Here is a 19259-nt window from a genome sequence, read left to right on the forward strand (position 1 = left end):
TTTGTAAACGTTACTGTGCACTCATACATGGGTAAATGTGTGTGTGTGTGTGTGTGCGTACACGTTTTTGCATGTTGATGTACAATTTGAATGTTTGCACAACAGTTTGTAACTTTGTGTGAAATCAATTGAATTCCTCTACAATGTGTCCTATGTCCCATCCAGGCTTATTTATAGATTATTTATACTGTATGTATTTTTCATCCTATCCATCCAGGCTGTCCTCTCTACTGAGCAATCTCCCTCCAGAGGTGTCTCAGGACAGAGGGGTGAGCCGAGTTCTGGAGAAACTCAGCCGCTTCGCAGATGAACGGACCCCCAAGGTGCGACCCCATGTCTTCCTGAAGATGTTGGGGGGTCTACAGCCCTGGGAGCTTTGCCTACCTGACCTCTGTGTTGCCATTGAGGTACGGACACATCAAATAATAATGGATTTATAGTGAATTCATTATTATGCTTTATTTGTTTAAGGAAGTTTTTAATGAAGTGCATTGTTTCTTGGTTGGTCACTTGGTTTAAACATGGTGCTAGTTGTGGGTTTGATTCCTGCTTGGGCCACATACAATATATAACATTTTAAAAAGGGGAAATAATTGTGTTTGTACAAAAGATTATTTGAAGACATGTTTCCTGACTGCAATGCCTCTGCCTCAGATAGGGAATATCTCAATTGCATACTCCTCTCATCCGCTCTCCTCATCTCCATTGGAGGAAGAGGTCCGATGGGAGGAACCTCTGGCTTTCTCATCAAATGGGTTTTTAAAATGAGACGAGGAGAGAGGACGCAATGAGTTTCAGTGGTGGAAAAAGTACACAATTGTCATACTTGAGTAAGTATAGACACCTTAATAGAAAGTTACTCAAGTAAAAGTGAAGCATTTATCATGTAACGAGTACTTTTGGGTGTCAGGGAAAATGTAAGGAGTAAAAAGTACATTATTTTTGTTAGGAATGTAGTGAAGTAAATAAAAGTTAAATTAAAAATGTTAAAAAAAATAAAAAGTAAAGGTTGTCAAATAGAAATAGTAAAGTAAAGATACCCCTAAAAAACTACGTAAGTAGTACTTTACACCACTGAGGAGTATGCAATTTACGTCTTCCCATAAGAGAGCTATCGGTGGCCTCCAAAACTGTGTTAATTCAACAGCCAATTAATCTCCAGTGCTTGTCAGAGCAGGCCCAGTTCACTCAAGCTCAAAAGCACCCACCCCCATGTGAACACACAACCATCTGATCTGGAGTCAGATGCGGTGCTGTTGTGCTACCCAGTCATTAGTAACTACTGTAGACAGTGGGAAGCTGTTTTCATTTAATAGAATGCACCCCCTTGTCTTTCTCTTTGGAAAGAAATGGAAGGGAGGCCTATGTCATGAGAAACTGACCACCTTGTTACAGTGGGAGGCAGATCTTGGATAGCTTGAACAGTACCCGACTTGGACTAGGACAATAGCATCTTACCTCACATATACATACTCATGAACTGTTTATAGTACATGTATATAGTACAACCATGAATTTAATTACATTCATAATTTTGGCCAAGAAACAATTCATAGAGCATTGAACTGTACCATTCTTCAAGCCCTAGACGACCAGACCTTGTGGTGCAATGGTAATGTGTCTGACTTCAGATCAGATGGTTGTGTGTTCAAATCACATTGGGATCAGCAGTTTGGAAGTTGAAGGAAAACTGGACCTACATTGACCTGAGGACAGAGAGATGTCTAAACCAACATGGGTTTGGGGGTGAACACAAAACAAATTGTAGTCAGGTAACATTATCAGAAGAGGCTGTCCAGGGCATGGTTACAATTTTATTTATCAAATGGTCCATGGTTCAAGTCCCTTTTCAGGCCACAAAAGTTTAAGTACAAGTCGCTTTGAATAAAAGTGTCTGTTGATTTACCATATTACATTTTGATTGTCTATACAGAGCTTTTTAAAGTGTTGAAAGTGTTTAACATTGTACGGCAAGAATTCACCTCATCCACAACAATTATTCAGCACCCACCTGGGTGATGCGCAGCAGCCAGACAGACACATTGTAGGAATCTAGACACTAGACCAGGGTTCCCCACCTGGAGGCCCCGCATGTGGTTTTATTTGGCCCCCCAAATTTTTGTAATATTTCTTTTCCTTGTTGGACATTATTTTTATTTTTATTTTTAAACAGAAAATCAGCTCCGAGTGATTTTAATTTGGGAAATCTGTTCCCAAGTATTTCATATACAAATCTAAGCAAGGTTTGAAATTAATATGTTTTAGTCAAATATTATATCTGTTTGGGCTTCTTGCGGTCAATTTGCAGTCTACAAATTATTTGTAATTATGTTCCAGTCCCCCAACCATCTGCTCAAGAAAAAATTGGCCTGCAGCTGAATCTAGTTGATGATCCCTCCACTAGACAGAACATCCCTCTCCCCCCCACCATCCAAACCAACATATTGAGACTAATGATTAGGTACAGACTGCTACCCCTCCACACACGCACGCACTCACGCATGCACACACTCGCACACACTCGCACACACACACACACACACACACACACACACACACACACACACACACACACACACACACACACACACACACACACACACACACACACACACACACACACACACACACACACACACACACACACACACACACACACACACACTGGCCATGGATGATGATGACGGCCTTCATGGCCCCTAGCCCCAGACAAAGCAGTTTGGAATAAGTTAATAACAGGAATTCAGAGTGATAAATTAGATGCTTACCTCAGGGTTGTGTGTGTGGGGGGGGGGGGGGGGGGGGGGTCCTACATATCGCAATTTGTGCCACCCATAAGTGAGAAACCTACATGGCAAGTATAGACCATATATTGTGTTCCATACATGTAATAGAAAAGAGCAGAAACGCTGATTTATCCATTCAGACCCCAGTCCTACTGTACCTACCTGGACAATTCGCTATTTTAGTATTCCTCCAGTAGTTTTCATGAAGGAGAAATCCTCCTCTTCTATGTCAAAGATAGTAAAACAAAAACACTATAGTAAATGCGACAGTATTGACCCCGAGAACACTACAGTAAATACTACAGTAATGACCCCAAAAACACTACAGTAAATACTACAGTATACTACAAGCCGTAAAAAAAACTACAATAATTACTATAGTATATACTACAGTTTTATTTTACTGCATTATTTATACTATAGTTAACTGTAAATACTACAGTATTCACTGTAGTGTTTTTGCAGACTTAAGTCCGCAAAAACACTCCAGTGAAGGCTGCGAAAACACTACAGTGAATACTATAGTATTTACAGTATATCATAGTATAAAATAGTATTTTTTCATGTGGGCATAGGAGAACCCTTTTTGATTCCAGGTATAACCCTTTTTGGTTCCATGTAGAACCCTCTGTGGAAAGGCTTCTACATGTAACCCAAAAGGTTCTACCTAGAACCAAAAGAGTTCTATCTGGAACCAAAAAGGGTTCTTCAAAGGGGACAGACAAATAACCCTTTTAGATTCTAGATAGCACCTTTTAAGAGTGTACTATGCTTTGGAACTGTGCGTGGTAACTCTCTCTTCCCCTCTCTCTCCCTCCCTCCCTCCCTCTCTTCAGATAGCCAGGGAGCATGTTGTCCAGATGTCCAGAGAGGACTATGACTCGTGGCTCCTCTCCAGGGTCACTCTTCCACAGCAGCAGGACCACTAACCCGAACACCAATGAGGTGTACACATTTTTACTAATACCAGGAAAATGTGACAACCACAGGGGAATGACCCCCCCGCCCCAAAAAATACACGTGCACGCAAATACGCTCACACATTTAAATACACACCCACCCGTTCTGCCATTCACCTTCTGTTAAAGTCCCCACACACATCCCTGGGTCGCTCCTCTTTTCAGTTCGCTGCAGCTAGCGACTGGAACGAGCTGCAAAAATCACTCAAACTGGACTGTTTTATCTCTTCATTCAAAGACTCAATCATGGACACTTACTGACAGTTGTGGCTGCCTTGCGTGATGTCTTGTTGTCTCTACCTTCTTGCCCTTTGTGCTGTTGTCTGTGCCCAATAATGTTTGTACCATGTTTTGTGCTGCTACCATGTTGTGTTGCTGCCATGCTGTTGTTGTTGTTTTAGGTCCCTCTTCATGTAGTGTTATGGTGTCGCTCTTGTTGTGATGTGTGTTTTGTCCTATATTTTTATTTTATTTTTAATCCCAGCCCCAGTCCCCGCAGGAGGCCTTTTGCCTTCTGGTAGGCCGTCATTGAAAATAAGAATTTGTTCTATAACTGACTTGCTAGTTAAATAAAGGTTAAATACAATTTAAATAACACACACACACTGGCCATGGATGATGATGACACACACACATACACATACACAAATATAGTTGCCCATAGTCTCTGAACTGACCTAAGGTTAGGTTTTGGGGGAGATTAAGCTGATCCTAGATCTGTGATCCCACATGCAACTCCAATCCAGAGTCTTCCTCCTTTATATCCACTGTGGGAAGCAGGGCTCTTATTTCACTTCCACTTGTTCTCCGTTTCCCTTTTGTTTACGTTTCAAACATACTTAAATCATGTCTCCCACGGGAGGATAAGCTTCACTGAGCCATCAAATACCTCCCTGTCCTTGTACCGTCCCCTTATCCCTTTCTCCCTCCCTCCGCCAGTCCACTCCTCCTCCCTTCTCTTCCCTTCCCACACCACTCTTTACCTCCCCGTCCTCCTACCATCCTCTTACCCCTCCCCCCCTATCCCTCTCCAGTTCCCATCACATCCACCGCCTTTCCCTCCCAAACAAACATCCCAAACAACAATAATAGATAGCGTGTTGTCTGTTATTGAAATCAGCCCAGTGCCACGCCCATACAGGCTCCGCTCCAGCCTAACTCTAACCCTTACCCCAGCCCCGGCCTTGTCTGATGGATAGCCCTTTTATTGGAGAATAAAAGAGCCTGACCCAATGGCTCTTTGCCTCCTGTTAGATAAAGATAATGAACTCTGCCTGGAAACAATTGTTTGTGAAGACTTTGAGGAGACTAGTTAAGAGTTACTGTGAATGCAGTGTTTCAACAGCTGTCTGTAAAGGATTTCACAAAATCCTGAATGTGATCATTAAAACAATAATGATTAAAAGGTTACAATTATGTGATTCTGTCTGTGGCGCTATATGTCATTTATCTGTAGAAATATGACTAAATGCTGCGATGGCAATAAAATAACTTATCATCATGTGTCTTTGTTTCAATGTTTGTTGTCAGCAGATAACTGTCTAGCTTTCTTATATTCTGTGATAAGCTGTTGTGTTTTTTCTCTTTTGGATGGTTGGATTGAGGGAGGGAGCTGGAGCGTACACCCCCCCCCCCCCCACCCCCCCCCCCCCGGGTTTGTGTAGTGGTGTCAAAGGCTTTGTAGACTCCCAGAGGGGAGAGAGGGAGAAGGGCGAGAGAAGGGGAGAACAGGAGACAGGGATGGGGGAGAGAGGGCGAAGGGGGGAAAACGGGTGTCGATCACACATTTCAGGAATGCCACACAGTCTGTTTGAACCCCAGAGCTTAACCTCAAAGTTTGGGGAGGGGAAGTGAGCTATAATATTGCACGTTCCTCTATGCCCCATCGTAAAAGGTGTAGAAATGCAGGAAATTAGCTTTAAAACAGCAACATTTTCTCTCAGCCTCAAGTTAAACTGTGTAGAATACCATCAGCCTCATGTCAAAATGCGTAGAATAGATTAGCTACAGAACTACACATTTTTCTCTTTGCCCCATGGCAAAATTGCAGGAAGATGGCTGCCAACACCCACATTTCGTCAGGCCCACCCACCAATGGATTTCTGACTACACCACTGCTCTATTCACACTTATAGTTGTGTAAATACAGAGAGAAAGGCATGTTTGAACAAAGTGGAGAGGTTACAAAATCAAAAGACGCCACCGGTGATGTGAAATGTAGTGTTGTGTCAAATGTATTTTTTTTGCATAAACCACTGATGTTTGGTGAAAAACAAACATAACTCTGAATAAATAAAAGCATTTCTGTAAGAAATTTGTTGGTTGCAGTAAATGCCATTTTATTAATGTGTAATCCTACTGAAATGAATGTGAATGGATGTGAAGCCATAGAAACAACAATATTGATGACAAACTGTATAGTAGATGACTTAATGGCTCATGCCTGTGTCACAGTTCATATGGTATCATGAGTAGTATTATCCAGTACCAGTCAAATGTTTGGAAAAACCTACTCATTCAAGGGTTTTTCTTTATTTTTACTATTTTCTACATTGTAGAATAATAGTGAAGACATCACACACCTATGAAATAACACATATGGAATCATATAGCAACCAAAAAAGTGTTAAACAAATGAAAATATATACACCCTTTGCCTTGATGACAGCTTTGCACACTCTTGGCATTCTTTCAACCAGCTTCATGAAGTAGTCAGCTGGAATGCATTTCAATTAAGAGGTGTGCCTTGTTAAAGGTAATTTGTGGAAGTTCTTTCCTTCTTAATGCATTTTAGCCAATCAGTTGTGTTGTGACAAGGTAGGGGTGGTATACAGAAGACAGTCCTATTTGGTAAAATACCAAGTCCATATTATGGCAAGAACAGCTCAAATAAGCATAGAGAAATGACAGGCCATCATTACTTTAAGACATGAAGGTCAGTCAACATTTCAAGAACTTTGAAAGTTTCTTCAAGTGCAGTCGCAAAAACCCTCAAGCGCATTGATGAAACTGGCTCTCATGAGGACCGCCACAGAAAAGGAAGACCCAGAGTTACCTTTGCTGCAGAGGATACGTTCATTAGAGTTAACTGCACCTCAGATTGCAGTCCAAATAAATGCTTCACAGAGTTCAAGTAACAGACACATCTCAACATCAACTGTTCAGAGGAGATTGCGTGAATCAGGCCTTCATGGTCTAATTGCTGCAAAGAAACCACTACGAAAGGACAGAAATAAGAAGAAGAGGCTTGCTTGGGCCAAGAAAGTCAAAATTTGAGTATTTTCGTTACAACAGCCATGTCTTTGTGAGACAGAGTAGGGGAACAGAGGATCTCCGTATGTGTGGTTCCCACCGTGAAGCATGGAGGAGGAGGTATGATGGTGTAGGGGTGCTTTGCTGGTGACACTGTCAGTGATCTATTTAGAATTCAAGGCACACTTAACCAGCATGGCTACCACAGCATTCTGCAGCGATACGCCATCCCATCTGGTTTGCGCTTAGTGGGACTATCATTTGTTTTTCAACAGGATAATGACCCAAAACACACCTCCAGGCTGTGTAAGGGCTATTTGACCAACAAGGAGAGTGATGGTGCTGCATCAGATGACCTGGTCTCCACAATCAGCTGACCTCAACCCAGTTGAGATGGTTTGGGATGAGTTCGACCGCAGAGTGAAGTAAAAGCAGCCAATAAGTGCTCAGCATATGTAGGAACTCCTTCAAGACTGTTGGAAAAGCATTCCTCATGAAGTTGGTTGAGAGAATGCCAAAAGTGTGCAAAGCTGTCATCAAGGTAAAGCGTGGCTACTTTGAATAATCTAAAATATAACATATATTTTGATTTGTTTAACCCTATTTTGGCTACTACATGATTCCATATGTGTTATTTAGAAAATAGTACAAATAAAGAAAAAGCCTTGAATGAGTACTGTAGGTGTGTCCAAACTTTTGACTGGTACTTTATGTTCCATGTGTGTAGTTCCATTTTCATGGAAGGCCTTTTGGCCCAATTGATGAAAGGTTCCACTCCATGGGCCCTTTGCACAGGTAGACTTTATCTTATCACTACTAACAGAGTTGAGGGCACTGTGGACTGTTAGTATTAGTATTTACTCACTGGCAATGCCTGCATTAACTTCCAACCAATCTAAGCTTTTCATGAGGTTTTCCATGGACATTTAGTAACAGAACACTGTTCTGGAAGTATTGGGGAGTAGAATGATTTTGACAAGTTCAACCAAGTCCAACCTAATGTCACAAATGTCACTTTTATCCAAGTTCAAAGTGACATGACGGTCACTCACTAACTAGCTAGCCAGGTGCCATTGACCTGAACGCTATCTTCACAGCCATGAGACTGAAATAGCCTAGTTAAAGTAAAGTACACATGCCACATTCACAGCAGAGATAGGCAGACAGAAACCACTGTTGTACAACGGCTAGTATGACGATATACTCTGACACTAACTTATGATTAAAACAAATTAACCATATTGTTTTTGTTCTTAGGTGGTGCAATGCATGTTGTTTATTAAAAGCAGAATGTTTGGATTTGATCTTGGCTTAGTTTTTAATCTGTAGAATCTGATACCTTTGAAATCCTTCCAGTAAGAGTTGTTTATGTTTAGTGCCCTTCCAAGTCATAGATAAAACAGATCATAAGTCCAAAGAGAAGACCTATTTATCTTTGACCTCATCTTAGAATTGTTTGATATTGCAACAGTTCATTGACTTACAAACTGGGGCACTGACACAAGCTAGTCTCTACAGGATGTGTCCTGTGATGTTAGTGGGTGGTCTAGATGAAAATGAAACCAAGATGGAAGAAATATGAGGCAAGCAAATATCATTGAAGAGCCTATCTTTATTGAATAAATGATTGTGTGTGTGTGCGCACATATGTGTGTGTGTGTGTGTGTGTGTGTGTGTGCATGTATCCTGTGATTATGTTGACTGAACATAACTGTCTCTGTGTGTTCTTCCCCACAGGCAGAGACAGGCACTTAAAAACAAGCCACGGGGGTTTTTCTGTTTATAGAAACAGTGAACGAGAGAGAAAAGTGAAAAAAGAAACAGTCACAGGCTGTTCCTCCCCCTCTTTCCTCCCTCTTCCTCTGTCATTTGCTCAGTTACTTTACTGCACTGTTGGTCAAACAGTCAAGCATCTTAGCCTAGAGGAAATTAGATTTTTCTAGATGAAAATGACATTTTCCTAGATAGAAAGATAACCCAGAATGTGAATCTTGTCCTGGTGTGTGATCTGATATGGTGCTAGTACTTCTAGGTATGACAGTTGGAGTTGCTGTAGTACGGACTGGGGGTTATAGTAACTGAAAGTTAAAATACTGTTTATATCAAAACACATTTAGCTGGTGTTTAGATATGTGGTTCCTATACCCAATGATAGAAGATCTTGTAGTAGATGTAGTTCTGTGTTTTTGTTAGGTGGTTTTAGCTTTCATGTTGTGGGTTTCATCAGGACAATTATAGCTATACTGTTACTTTACCAGAGAAACTCCACTGTGAGGTGGGTTTTAAAGGGATATGTTGTTATACTGTGGGGGAAGTTTTGGTTTAAGGAGAGATGCTGTAGCTTTCCAACAGACAGACAGCTTCTCGTTCTAGCAGAGTAAACTGCCACATGTACAAAAAGTGAAATCATGGCGATGCAGGAGTGTGTATTAGAGTGGTGAGGAAGCCGTGTCCGGAAGCGACTTCACAATTCATTTTCTGGATTCAGGTTCAACCAAACATAGTTTAAAGCTTTGTTTTATTATTGGCAGTTACAGCTGATTTTGGGATTGAATATCGATTTGCTCTCCTAAATATTTGTCATCTGATGTATTAATTTCAGTCTTTGAATTGTTTAATCAAACTTTTCACCACCAATGTTGTCCTGCCCCTGAACAAGGCACTGTTCCTAGGCTGTCATTGAAATTAAGAAGTTGCTCTTAACTGACTTGCCTAGTTAAATAAAGGTAAAATATCAGGGCTTAAAAACAAAGATTATGTATGTGAGCTTTATGGATCACGCCACGGCGGAGGGATACATCCGAGGTGATTTACAGCTGGGGTCCACCCATATATACAGTGGGGCAAAAAAGTATTTAGTCAGCCACCAATTGTGCAAGTTCTCCCACTTAAAAAGATGAGAGAGGCCTGTAATTTTCATCATAGGTACACTTCAACTATGACAGACATAATGAGAAAAAAAAATCCAGAAAATCACATTGTAGGATTTTTAATGAATTTATTTGCAAATTATGGTGGAAAATAAGTATTTGGTCACCTACAAACAAGCAAGATTTCTGGCTCTCACAGACCTGTAACTTCTTCTTTAAGAGGCTCCTCTGTCCTCCATTCGTTACCGGTATTAATGGTACCTGTTTGAACTTGTTATCAGTATAAAAGACACCTGTCCACAACCTCAAACAGTCACACTCCAAACTCCGCTATGGCCAAAACCAAAGAGCTGTCAAAGGACACCAGAAACATAATTGTAGACCTGCACCAGGCTGGGAAGACTGAATCTGCAATAGGTAAGCAGTTTGGTTTGAAGAAATCAACTGTGGGAGCAATTATTAGGAAATGGAAGACATACAAGACCACTGATAATCTCCCTCGATCTGGGGCTCCACGCAAGATCTCACCCCGTGGGGTCAAAATGATCACAAGAACGGAGAGCAAAAATCCCAAGTTTGCTAGAGAGCATTTGGATGATCCAGAAGAAGATTGGGAGAATGTCAGATGAAACCAAAATAGAACTTTTCGTAAAAACTCAACTCGTCGTGTTTGGAGGACAAAGAATGCTGAGTTGCATCCAAAGAACACCATACCTACTGTGAAGCATGGGAGTGGAAACATCATGCTTTGGGGCTGTTTTTCTGCAAAGGGACCAGGACAACTGATCCGTGTAAAGGAAAGAATGAATGGGGCCATGTATCGTGAGATTCTGAGTGAAAACCTCCTTCCATCAGCAAGGGCATTGAAGATGAAACGTGGCTGGGTCTTTCAGCATGACAAAGATCCCAAACACACCGCCCGGGCAATGAAGGAGTGGCTTCGTAAGAAGCATTTCAAGGTCCTGGAGTGACCTAGCCAGTCTCCAGATCTCAACCCCATAGAAAATCTTTGGAGGGAGTTGAAAGTCCGTGTTGCCCAGCAACAGCCCCAAACCATCACTGCTTTAGAGGAGATCTGCATGGAGGAATGGGCCAAAATACCAGCAACAGTGTGTGAAAACCTTGTGAAAACTTACAGAAAACGTTTGACCTCTGTCATTGCCAACAAAGGGTATATAACAAAGTATTGAGATAAACTTTTGTTATTGACCAAATACTTATTTTCCACCATAATTTGCAAATAAATTCATTAAAAATCCTACAATGTGATTTTCTGGATTTTTTTTCTTCTCATTTTGTCTGTCATAGTTGTAGTGTACCTATGATGAAAATTACAGGCCTCTCTCATCTTTTTAAGTGTTAGAACTTGCACAATTGGTGGCTGACTAAATACTTTTTTGACCCACTGTATAGATCCCATGGCCGTGACACACGTTCTCTACATACATTTTTGAGGTGCCTCTAGCAGCGTAGAGGATTGGATTGATCCATATAGCTCACATAACCGTGGTTACATACGTAACCGTTGTTATGTTTCACTATATTGGATCACTCCAATATATTGGTATACCTGTACCAGATTAGTCGGTGCTAGAGGGACCCGGCCAGGCAGAACCAACCGCACAGGGAGGTGCCACATTTACCCGATAGTACTTAGCAAAAGGTGCAAGAGGAAGCCCAGCTGGCCGCAGCACAGATATCAGCAAGGGGCACTCTTCTCAGTAGAGCCCAGGACGCAGCCACACCCCATGTTGAATGTGCAACCACAGATCCGAGCACTGGCATGCCAGCCAGGTGGTATGCTGTCGTAATCGTGTCCACGATCCAGTGAGAGAGCCTCTGCTTTGATAGCCCAGCCCCCAGGACTCTCTCACCATGGCATACAAAGAACTGGTCTGTTGTTCTCACTGACCGTGTCCGCTCCACATAGGCAGCCAGTGCCCTCACAGGGCACAGCAAGCCTGAGGGAGGCCCAGACTCTCCCGCCACTGCCGGAGGGTTGTAAGCAGACAGGATTAAAGGGATGTTCACATGCCTGTCTGACAGAACCTTCGGGAGGAATGAAGGGTTGGGGCGGAGAGATATAATACCGGTTCATCCGGTAGCACTCAGAACTTACCGAAAGAGCATGGCGCTCATCCACCCTCTTCGTGGAAGTAATTGCTACCAAGAAGGCAATCTTCATAGAGAGGTGTTTCAGGGAGGCAGACTCCAACGGTTCGAAAGGCGGCTTTGTCAAAGCTGCCAAGACCACATCCAGATCACAGCTCGCCATTGAGCGGGTCCTAGCTGGACGCAGACGACGAACCCCCTTCATAAACCTGGAGACCAAGAGATGACGCCCATTGGCCTGTCCATCCAACCCACATGGCAGGCAGAAATTGCAGCCAAATGCTTTCTCAGTTTAGAGGCTGCCAAGCCCTCATCCAAGCGAGACTGCATGTATTGGAGGACATACTGCACCACGCATGACTCAGGCACAACCTCAATACCAGTACACCAAGAGCAGAACTGTCGCCCTTGCGCTCTGCATGGTGTTCATTACACCCTCCTGTAGCCCTAACATGGACCATTGGTGCCGTTCAGTGACCAAGCCCACAGACTGAGGCGGTGCGGCCTCGGATGCCACAGAGTTCCCCCGGCCTGAGACAGCAAGTCCAGTTTCAGGGGAAGTTGCCAAGGTGTCCCGGACAACAGGGACAGGAGAAGGCTAAACCAGGGTCGTCTGGGCGAGTATAGGGCCACCAGGAGCAGACGATGCTCTGCCATCCTGGTCCTGTCCAGCACAGCCTGGATCAGTGAAGAAGAGGGGAATGCGTAAAGCTCCAGGCCTGGCCAATCACGAGCCAGTGCATCCAAGCCCAGAGGCCCTGGTGGCTCAGACATGGAGTACCACAGGGGGCAGTGTGCATTGTCCAGGGAGGCAAACAGGTTCACCTGAGCCCTCCCGAACTTGTCCCACAGGTGCTGCACCACCTGGGGATGTAGGCTCCAGTCCCAAGGTGGCGGGCCCTCCCTCAAGAGCATATCCGCTGCCACACTCAGGATGTCAGGTTTGTGCGCTGCACGTAGAGATGCTAGACGTCCCTGAGCCCAGATAAGGAGCTCCCATGATATAAAATAGTTTCAGTGGGACCTCAGTCCACCCTGATGGTTGATCTAAGCCAGCACTGTGGTGTTGTCCATTTTCACTAGGACATTTCTTCCTTTCAGATGTGGAAGGAAAGACCGCAGGGCCAGTAATACAGCTCGGAGCTCTAGTATATTGATGTACCTGCCGCTCTAAGGGGGTAGCCAACAGCCACTGGCCGACCTGCCCTTGGTCTATGCTGACCAGCTCCCTGCGGCACATCCTCAGCATCTCCGCCCCACCTGAGAGAAAGGAGTCGCCCGCAGCTGGTGGTGACGGTGGCGCTTCGGATGCAGCTGATGGGTGTTGAATCACCGTTGAAGAGGCTGGAGATGGAGCAGGCCCAGGGGAATCAGCAACGAGGCCGCCGTCAGCAAGCCCAACAGGCGTTGGCAGGTTAGGGCGTATACCACCCGCCACTGCCAAAAATGGTTGAGGCAAGATAAGATCACCTGAACCCTTCTGGTGGGCAGGTGTGCTCTCATGAGGACTGAGTCCGGTTCCATGCCAATAAAGGCCACCCTCCGATGTGGATCAGGAGCATGTCTCTGTCTGACAGGACATGGGTCCTGGTTGAGGCACAAATAGCCAATTGTCCAATTGAGGATCGACAATCCTCTGCACGTGAGAGGTGCCGGGACAGTGTCCACGCACTTTGTGAAAATGCGGGGTGCCAAGGAGAGGCCGAAGGGAAGAACCATGAACTCGTAAGCTGTCCCTTCGAAAGCAAATCAGAGGTACTGCCAATGAGCTGGGTGAACAGGAACATGGAAGCACGCATCCCTCAGGTCCAGCGTCACAAACCACTGGTCCCTGGACACAGTTGCGGGTGTCCAGAATCGGTCAAAACCCTCCATCTCTTTTTGAGATCACAAAATAAGTGGAGTAGAACCCACCTAGCCGTTCTGATGTCTCGATCCTGCGTATGGCACCCTTGTCCAGGAGTGAGGAGATCTCCAGCCGCAGGGTTTTCTTCAGGGGGTTGGCCACCGGTGCCAGAGCATTGTAGACAACACCCAGGGAGACTCCGCACCCTCCTCCCATGTTGCCCTTTGAGGCCGGGAGAAGCAGCCGAGGCCGGGGAAGGGTGTGACTGGGGTCCTGCCGGGGCCCGCCTCTCCTCTGGTGCCCCGAGCGCCGGTGTCCCCCAGGCACGTCCCTATGGTGGTGACAGATGACACCGTCACACCTGTCACAAAGGGAAGCCATAAGCTCAGCCAAGCCAACAAGGCCACGGAGCAGGGGTCCGACACCCTGGGAGAGCTTATGTCGTGACCTGCTTGGAGGAATAGGAACCCGGTGAGGGATAAATTACCCAGTACCTCTGCAAACAAAGGGGAAGACCCCTATGGGAAAAACAGGTAGACAAAAAAACAGCAATCAGGTAATGGATTTGATTTATTAGATTTTAGTTTTACACCAACTTCAATAATACCTACCGGTTTAATATCCAAGCAGTAAAAACTGAGTAACGGCCATTAAGGAACTCCAAAGATAATGTCTCAAGGTAGTGGAAAGCCCACCACGATACTCACACTGCGGGGGAAATAAAAAGACAAAACCCTGCAGGATAATTTACAGAGAAGCGATGAGCAGCATGTTAAAGCAATTCACAACACACACACATAGAACAAGCCAGTCGGCAAGTTGTGTAAGGTAAATACAGTTTGTGGCAGCAAGAGCCACCAATATATGCACACGGAGTCGTAGTGTAACACTAACGAAACACAAGTACGACAAACCACGGGTGGAAGATACAGATAACAGATAAACCGCACGTAGCGAGTGGAGCACTCAAGAGGAGGGGCTGGCCATGGGGCCAGCTGTTCCAGGCTGCAAACTCCAGTGAGTATACTTCCACGCAAGATATTACACTTACCAGTGACTTACCAAGCGAAGTTCAGAAAGTTTGTACCTCAAACCAAACGGACGTCCGCCGAGAAAATGAAAGAGAACGTGTGTCGCGGCCATGGGGTCTATATATGGGGCGGACCTCAGCCGTGACATAGGTGTAAACAGGAGTAAATGTGTAAATCCTCACTTCGGATGTATCCCTCCGCTGCGGAGTTATATCAATATATTTGAGTGATCCAATATAGTGAAACATAACTACAATAACTGTACTGAGTTAGCCTAGTGCTCATATGCTCCCGGCTATATCCTATCATTCATTTCCTAGTTAAACAATCATGTAACTATGACATTCGCTGTAAAGAAACTTTCAAATTATTTATTGTTTTGTTGAATAGCCATGACTGATTCGAGCTATGTCGTGTCGTGAGACGTTCAGTTTTGATATCCACCGGCGTTATTGACTTAGGGTTAGCTGGACATTTCTAACTTGTCTTGGAACTGTGACAATGGGTAGCCTCTCCCCGCTTGGCTCGATGGGCTATGTAGTGATTTTGCCAACACAGCCAGATATGTACACAGTCTTGTACCTTCAACATTTTTAACATTTTTAACCTGACTCTCGTATTTTTTGATTAAATCGGACTTTCTTAGTATAATGAGTAATATAAAAATGTCTCGAGTTAATTAACACGAGAAAATAGCAACTCTACAGAGCGCCAATGGCTGCAATGAATGGCCTAATTACTTCCGGACACAAAGGGTTCACGAAGCTCCTCCTCCTCCTCTCCACTCTATTGGTGACATCAATGTGCTCGCTCATGCATAGCTCGCCAGTCACAGCTTTTATTTATTAACTGTTACATTAAGAGGCTGGAGGAGGTTGTTATGACCCAATAAAAGTATGTATTCTAATGAATCATTCTCTCTCATTCCATCTTTCTCTCTACCTCCCCCCTCTCTCTCTCTTCTTCTCCTTCTTTATCTCTCTCATTCTCCCCCTATATTTTTCCTACTTTTCTGTCCTCAGGTATTTACTGTTTCTCATTGGTGAAAATACTACTTCAATCGTTTTTGGGGGTATCTGTACTTTACTATTTTGATTTTTGCCAACTTTTACTTCACTACATTCCTAAAGAAAATAATGTACTTTTTACTCCATACATTTTCCCTTAAACCCAAAAGTACTCGTTAGATTTTGACAGGAAAATGTTCTAATTCACACACTTATCAAGAGAACATCCCTGGTCATCCCTACTGCCTCTGATCTGGCGGACTCAATTAACACAAATGTTTCGTTTGTAAATTATGTCTGAGTGTTAAAATATTCCTCTGGCTATCCATCAATAAAAAAAACAAGAAAATTGTGCCAGCTAGTTTGCTTAATATAAGGAATTTGACACTTAAGTACATTTGAGCAATTCCATTTACTTTTGATACTTAACTATATTTAAAACCAAATACTTTTAGATTTTTACTCAAGTAATATTTTACTGGGCGACTCACTTTTACTTGAATCATAATGCATTAGCTCTCTCATGTGAAACAGCGCTAATACTTAGAGAAGCAGGTTCATTTGTCAAGCACCTACAGCACATACAGCACATACAGTACTTTCATGTCATGACATTTGATTTGTCAGCTCAAAATACATAACACATTTCCTATATTCAAATGTGTGGTGCCTCTGAGTGACTGTTTTTACCCTCACCATACCACACCCACCGAGTGATAATATTGTTTCCTTGTTGTTTCCTTGTTGTTGATGATAATATACCATGAGGGTTTTGTTCAACCATTATGGACGCTATACAAAACAATATGACAAACGTCTCAGTATGTGATCATGTTTCAACTATGAATTGATTTCCTTCCCTGTGTGGTGGTTTGCCTTGCCTAATGACACTGATTAGAAATAGCAGTCAAGACAGTGAGAGGTCTCATTGTTGCCAGGGGTAACAGTGCATAAGGGGCTCTTATTGTTGCTGTTTTTGGTGAAGGGGCTGGGGAGTCTGCCAACTCGTCAACACACACGCGCACGTGCACGCGCGCACACACACGTGCACGCGCGCACACACACACACCACCACTCACATGGGGGCCTTAGTGTCACGTGATTTTTCTCCCTCCCCAGGCTTTCTGGCCCAGTTTTAAATAATTAGCCTCTCTGTTTGATCTCCCCCTCTGACTTGGTGAAAACCTGTTCTTCCTCTCTGATTCGGAGAAAACCCTATTCTTCCTCTTCCGTCTCATTTTTGGGAAACCCTTGCTACGAGTAAGGCAAAACAACTTCACTTCCTCAATCCTCTCTGAAGCTTTTCTGCAGCTGCGGTGAAGGGGATAAAAGCTCTACCGCTCTCACTGCTGTTCTTAGACAAATGTTTTCTATTAGACCACACTCTGAAAAGCTGTTTGAAATTGTTGCCTAAAGAAGGTATTGGATCTTGAACGCTCACCATGGAGAATGAAGAAGGTCGTTTACCCTAGCCAGGCAGCTGCCCATGGTGTGTAGACCTAGCGCGTACGCACGCACGCACGTGCGCACGCGCGCACGCACGCGCGCACGCACGCACACACACACACACACACACACACACACACACACACACACACACACACACACAATGAGCCCTACTGTAGGATTTATCCAAACCCAAGCAAAGGTGACAACAGTGTCATATTAACAAGTCAAATTGGTAGGCCTCTAATTTAAGCGTGACCTTTAACATCCAGCGCTGTGTGACATCATACTGTACACTGAAAGACACAGAGGTCCTGAGGTCCACCTGGTCTTTAAAGTCTCCACAAAAGGCTAACCATTAAAAACTAACCCTGTTGTAAGCTGGTAGCAGTATCTTCCATGTGTGTTGTGTTGAATTCAATTTTACAGAACATGGGGACATCAGAGCACATAAGGAAGAATACAAAACAACCCTAGTTCTGCTTAAACCAACTTGTCGTTGTCTTGCTAAACATGGCCGTGACATATTGTTGTTATTTACAGTAACAGTCAAACATTCAGGCTGTCAACAACTGATTTCACCACAGTAACATTTTAATGAAAGCGAGAATTGTTAGTTTTTTTTTATTTTTACCTTTGGTTTCAGTAGAACAGCTGTGAGCTAGTTTTATTCTCTGTTGTGGTTGAGAGTAGGAGAGGGGAAATGTGCTCTGCCTCTGCTGCTAACCACACTCTTCAGAAGAAGTTCACAGTCACTACGTGGCAAAAGCACCACTAGTGGTTCCACACACTGCAGCCTAGTAAGGAAAAGGAAAAGTACAAAATGGACAACGTTCTGAAAAATAAATTACCCTTGCTATAAATGACATTTTCTAAACGTCTGCCTCTTTATAGTACCAGTGTTGTTGTTAACCCACAAGGTGAATATGCCCCTACAGGTGCAGATCTAGGATGAATTTGCCCACAAATCCTAACCTTGGGGGAAATGCTTATGCAAATCAGATGCAGAACTGACCCAAGACAAGCGGGTGCTACACTGTTGTTGTTTAACCAGTCCCCTCCCTGATCTATACTCGATCACAAGCAGCAGGAGACAAAGCAAACAGACAGTGAGAGACAGACACTAAAGAGTTAAGATCAATTACATCATTAGTGTATTTGAGTAGCTGATCTAATCAGCTAGTACAGTGATAGGGCTCTATTCTGAACAAGTAACAGGCGGACCCTCGATACATAATAATAGGGCATACTTTTCACGTCCCCAGGACTTTCGACAACCTGGTCTAAGCGCCTTTTGTACAAATGTGTACGTAAATCTGTGACACTCCATTTACTATGATATGTTCCGTTTCTTATGGTATGTATTAGTTTGTGGATGTCCATGACCCATTTCGTATGATATGTTACGAATTACAGTTCGTATTATATTACGAATTTGCAAAACGTACAATATGTTACGATTTTGTAAAAACGTGTGCTATGTTTGCTAGGCTAGGGTTATGGGTTAGGAGTTAGGTTAAAGCGTTAAGGGAAAGGTCAACTAAAAGGTTTAAGGTTAGCTAACATGCTAATTAATTGCAAAGTTGCTAATTAGCTAAAATGCTAGTTGTCCAACATTTGTGTTTTTTAGACATTTGCATTATATGCCCACTCATCCACCCGACTTTAATTTTTACCATATACCAAGTTGATTGTCCCGGATTTGTTTACTATGTTACGTCTAGTCTATGAGACCAGGCTGCTTTCAAAGGGTGTTGTCTCCTCTCCCATCTAAGCATAGCAGCACAAATACTGACACACCAAAAGACAGCACACAGAGGACTGAAAGACCTTGTGAGATGTCACCCTAACAGCTTATTATTCTAGGAATCAGAAGAAAAAAACAAGGCCAGACTGACCCTGTTAGGATAAATCCCAGTGAAAATCCGTGTCTCAGGTACCTCCATGTTC

At 43.6% G+C, this 19259-nt stretch overlaps 1 protein-coding gene across 1 annotated transcript in view; it reads left to right on the top strand.

The window, feature by feature from the left end:
* Positions 1 to 5246, top strand: part of LOC129853899 (coiled-coil domain-containing protein 60-like) — a 61736-nt gene extending 56490 nt beyond the window's left edge. The window contains exons 12-13 of the mRNA XM_055920384.1: positions 218 to 407; positions 3623 to 5246. Of these exons, the coding sequence (XP_055776359.1) occupies positions 218 to 407; positions 3623 to 3715 (283 nt within the window). The 3' untranslated portion in view covers positions 3716 to 5246. The remainder of the gene's footprint in view (positions 1 to 217; positions 408 to 3622) is intronic.
* Positions 5247 to 19259: the final 14013 nt, after the last annotated feature.

Source organism: Salvelinus fontinalis, chromosome 4 (assembly GCF_029448725.1).
Source record: "Salvelinus fontinalis isolate EN_2023a chromosome 4, ASM2944872v1, whole genome shotgun sequence".
NCBI lineage: Eukaryota > Metazoa > Chordata > Actinopteri > Salmoniformes > Salmonidae > Salvelinus > Salvelinus fontinalis.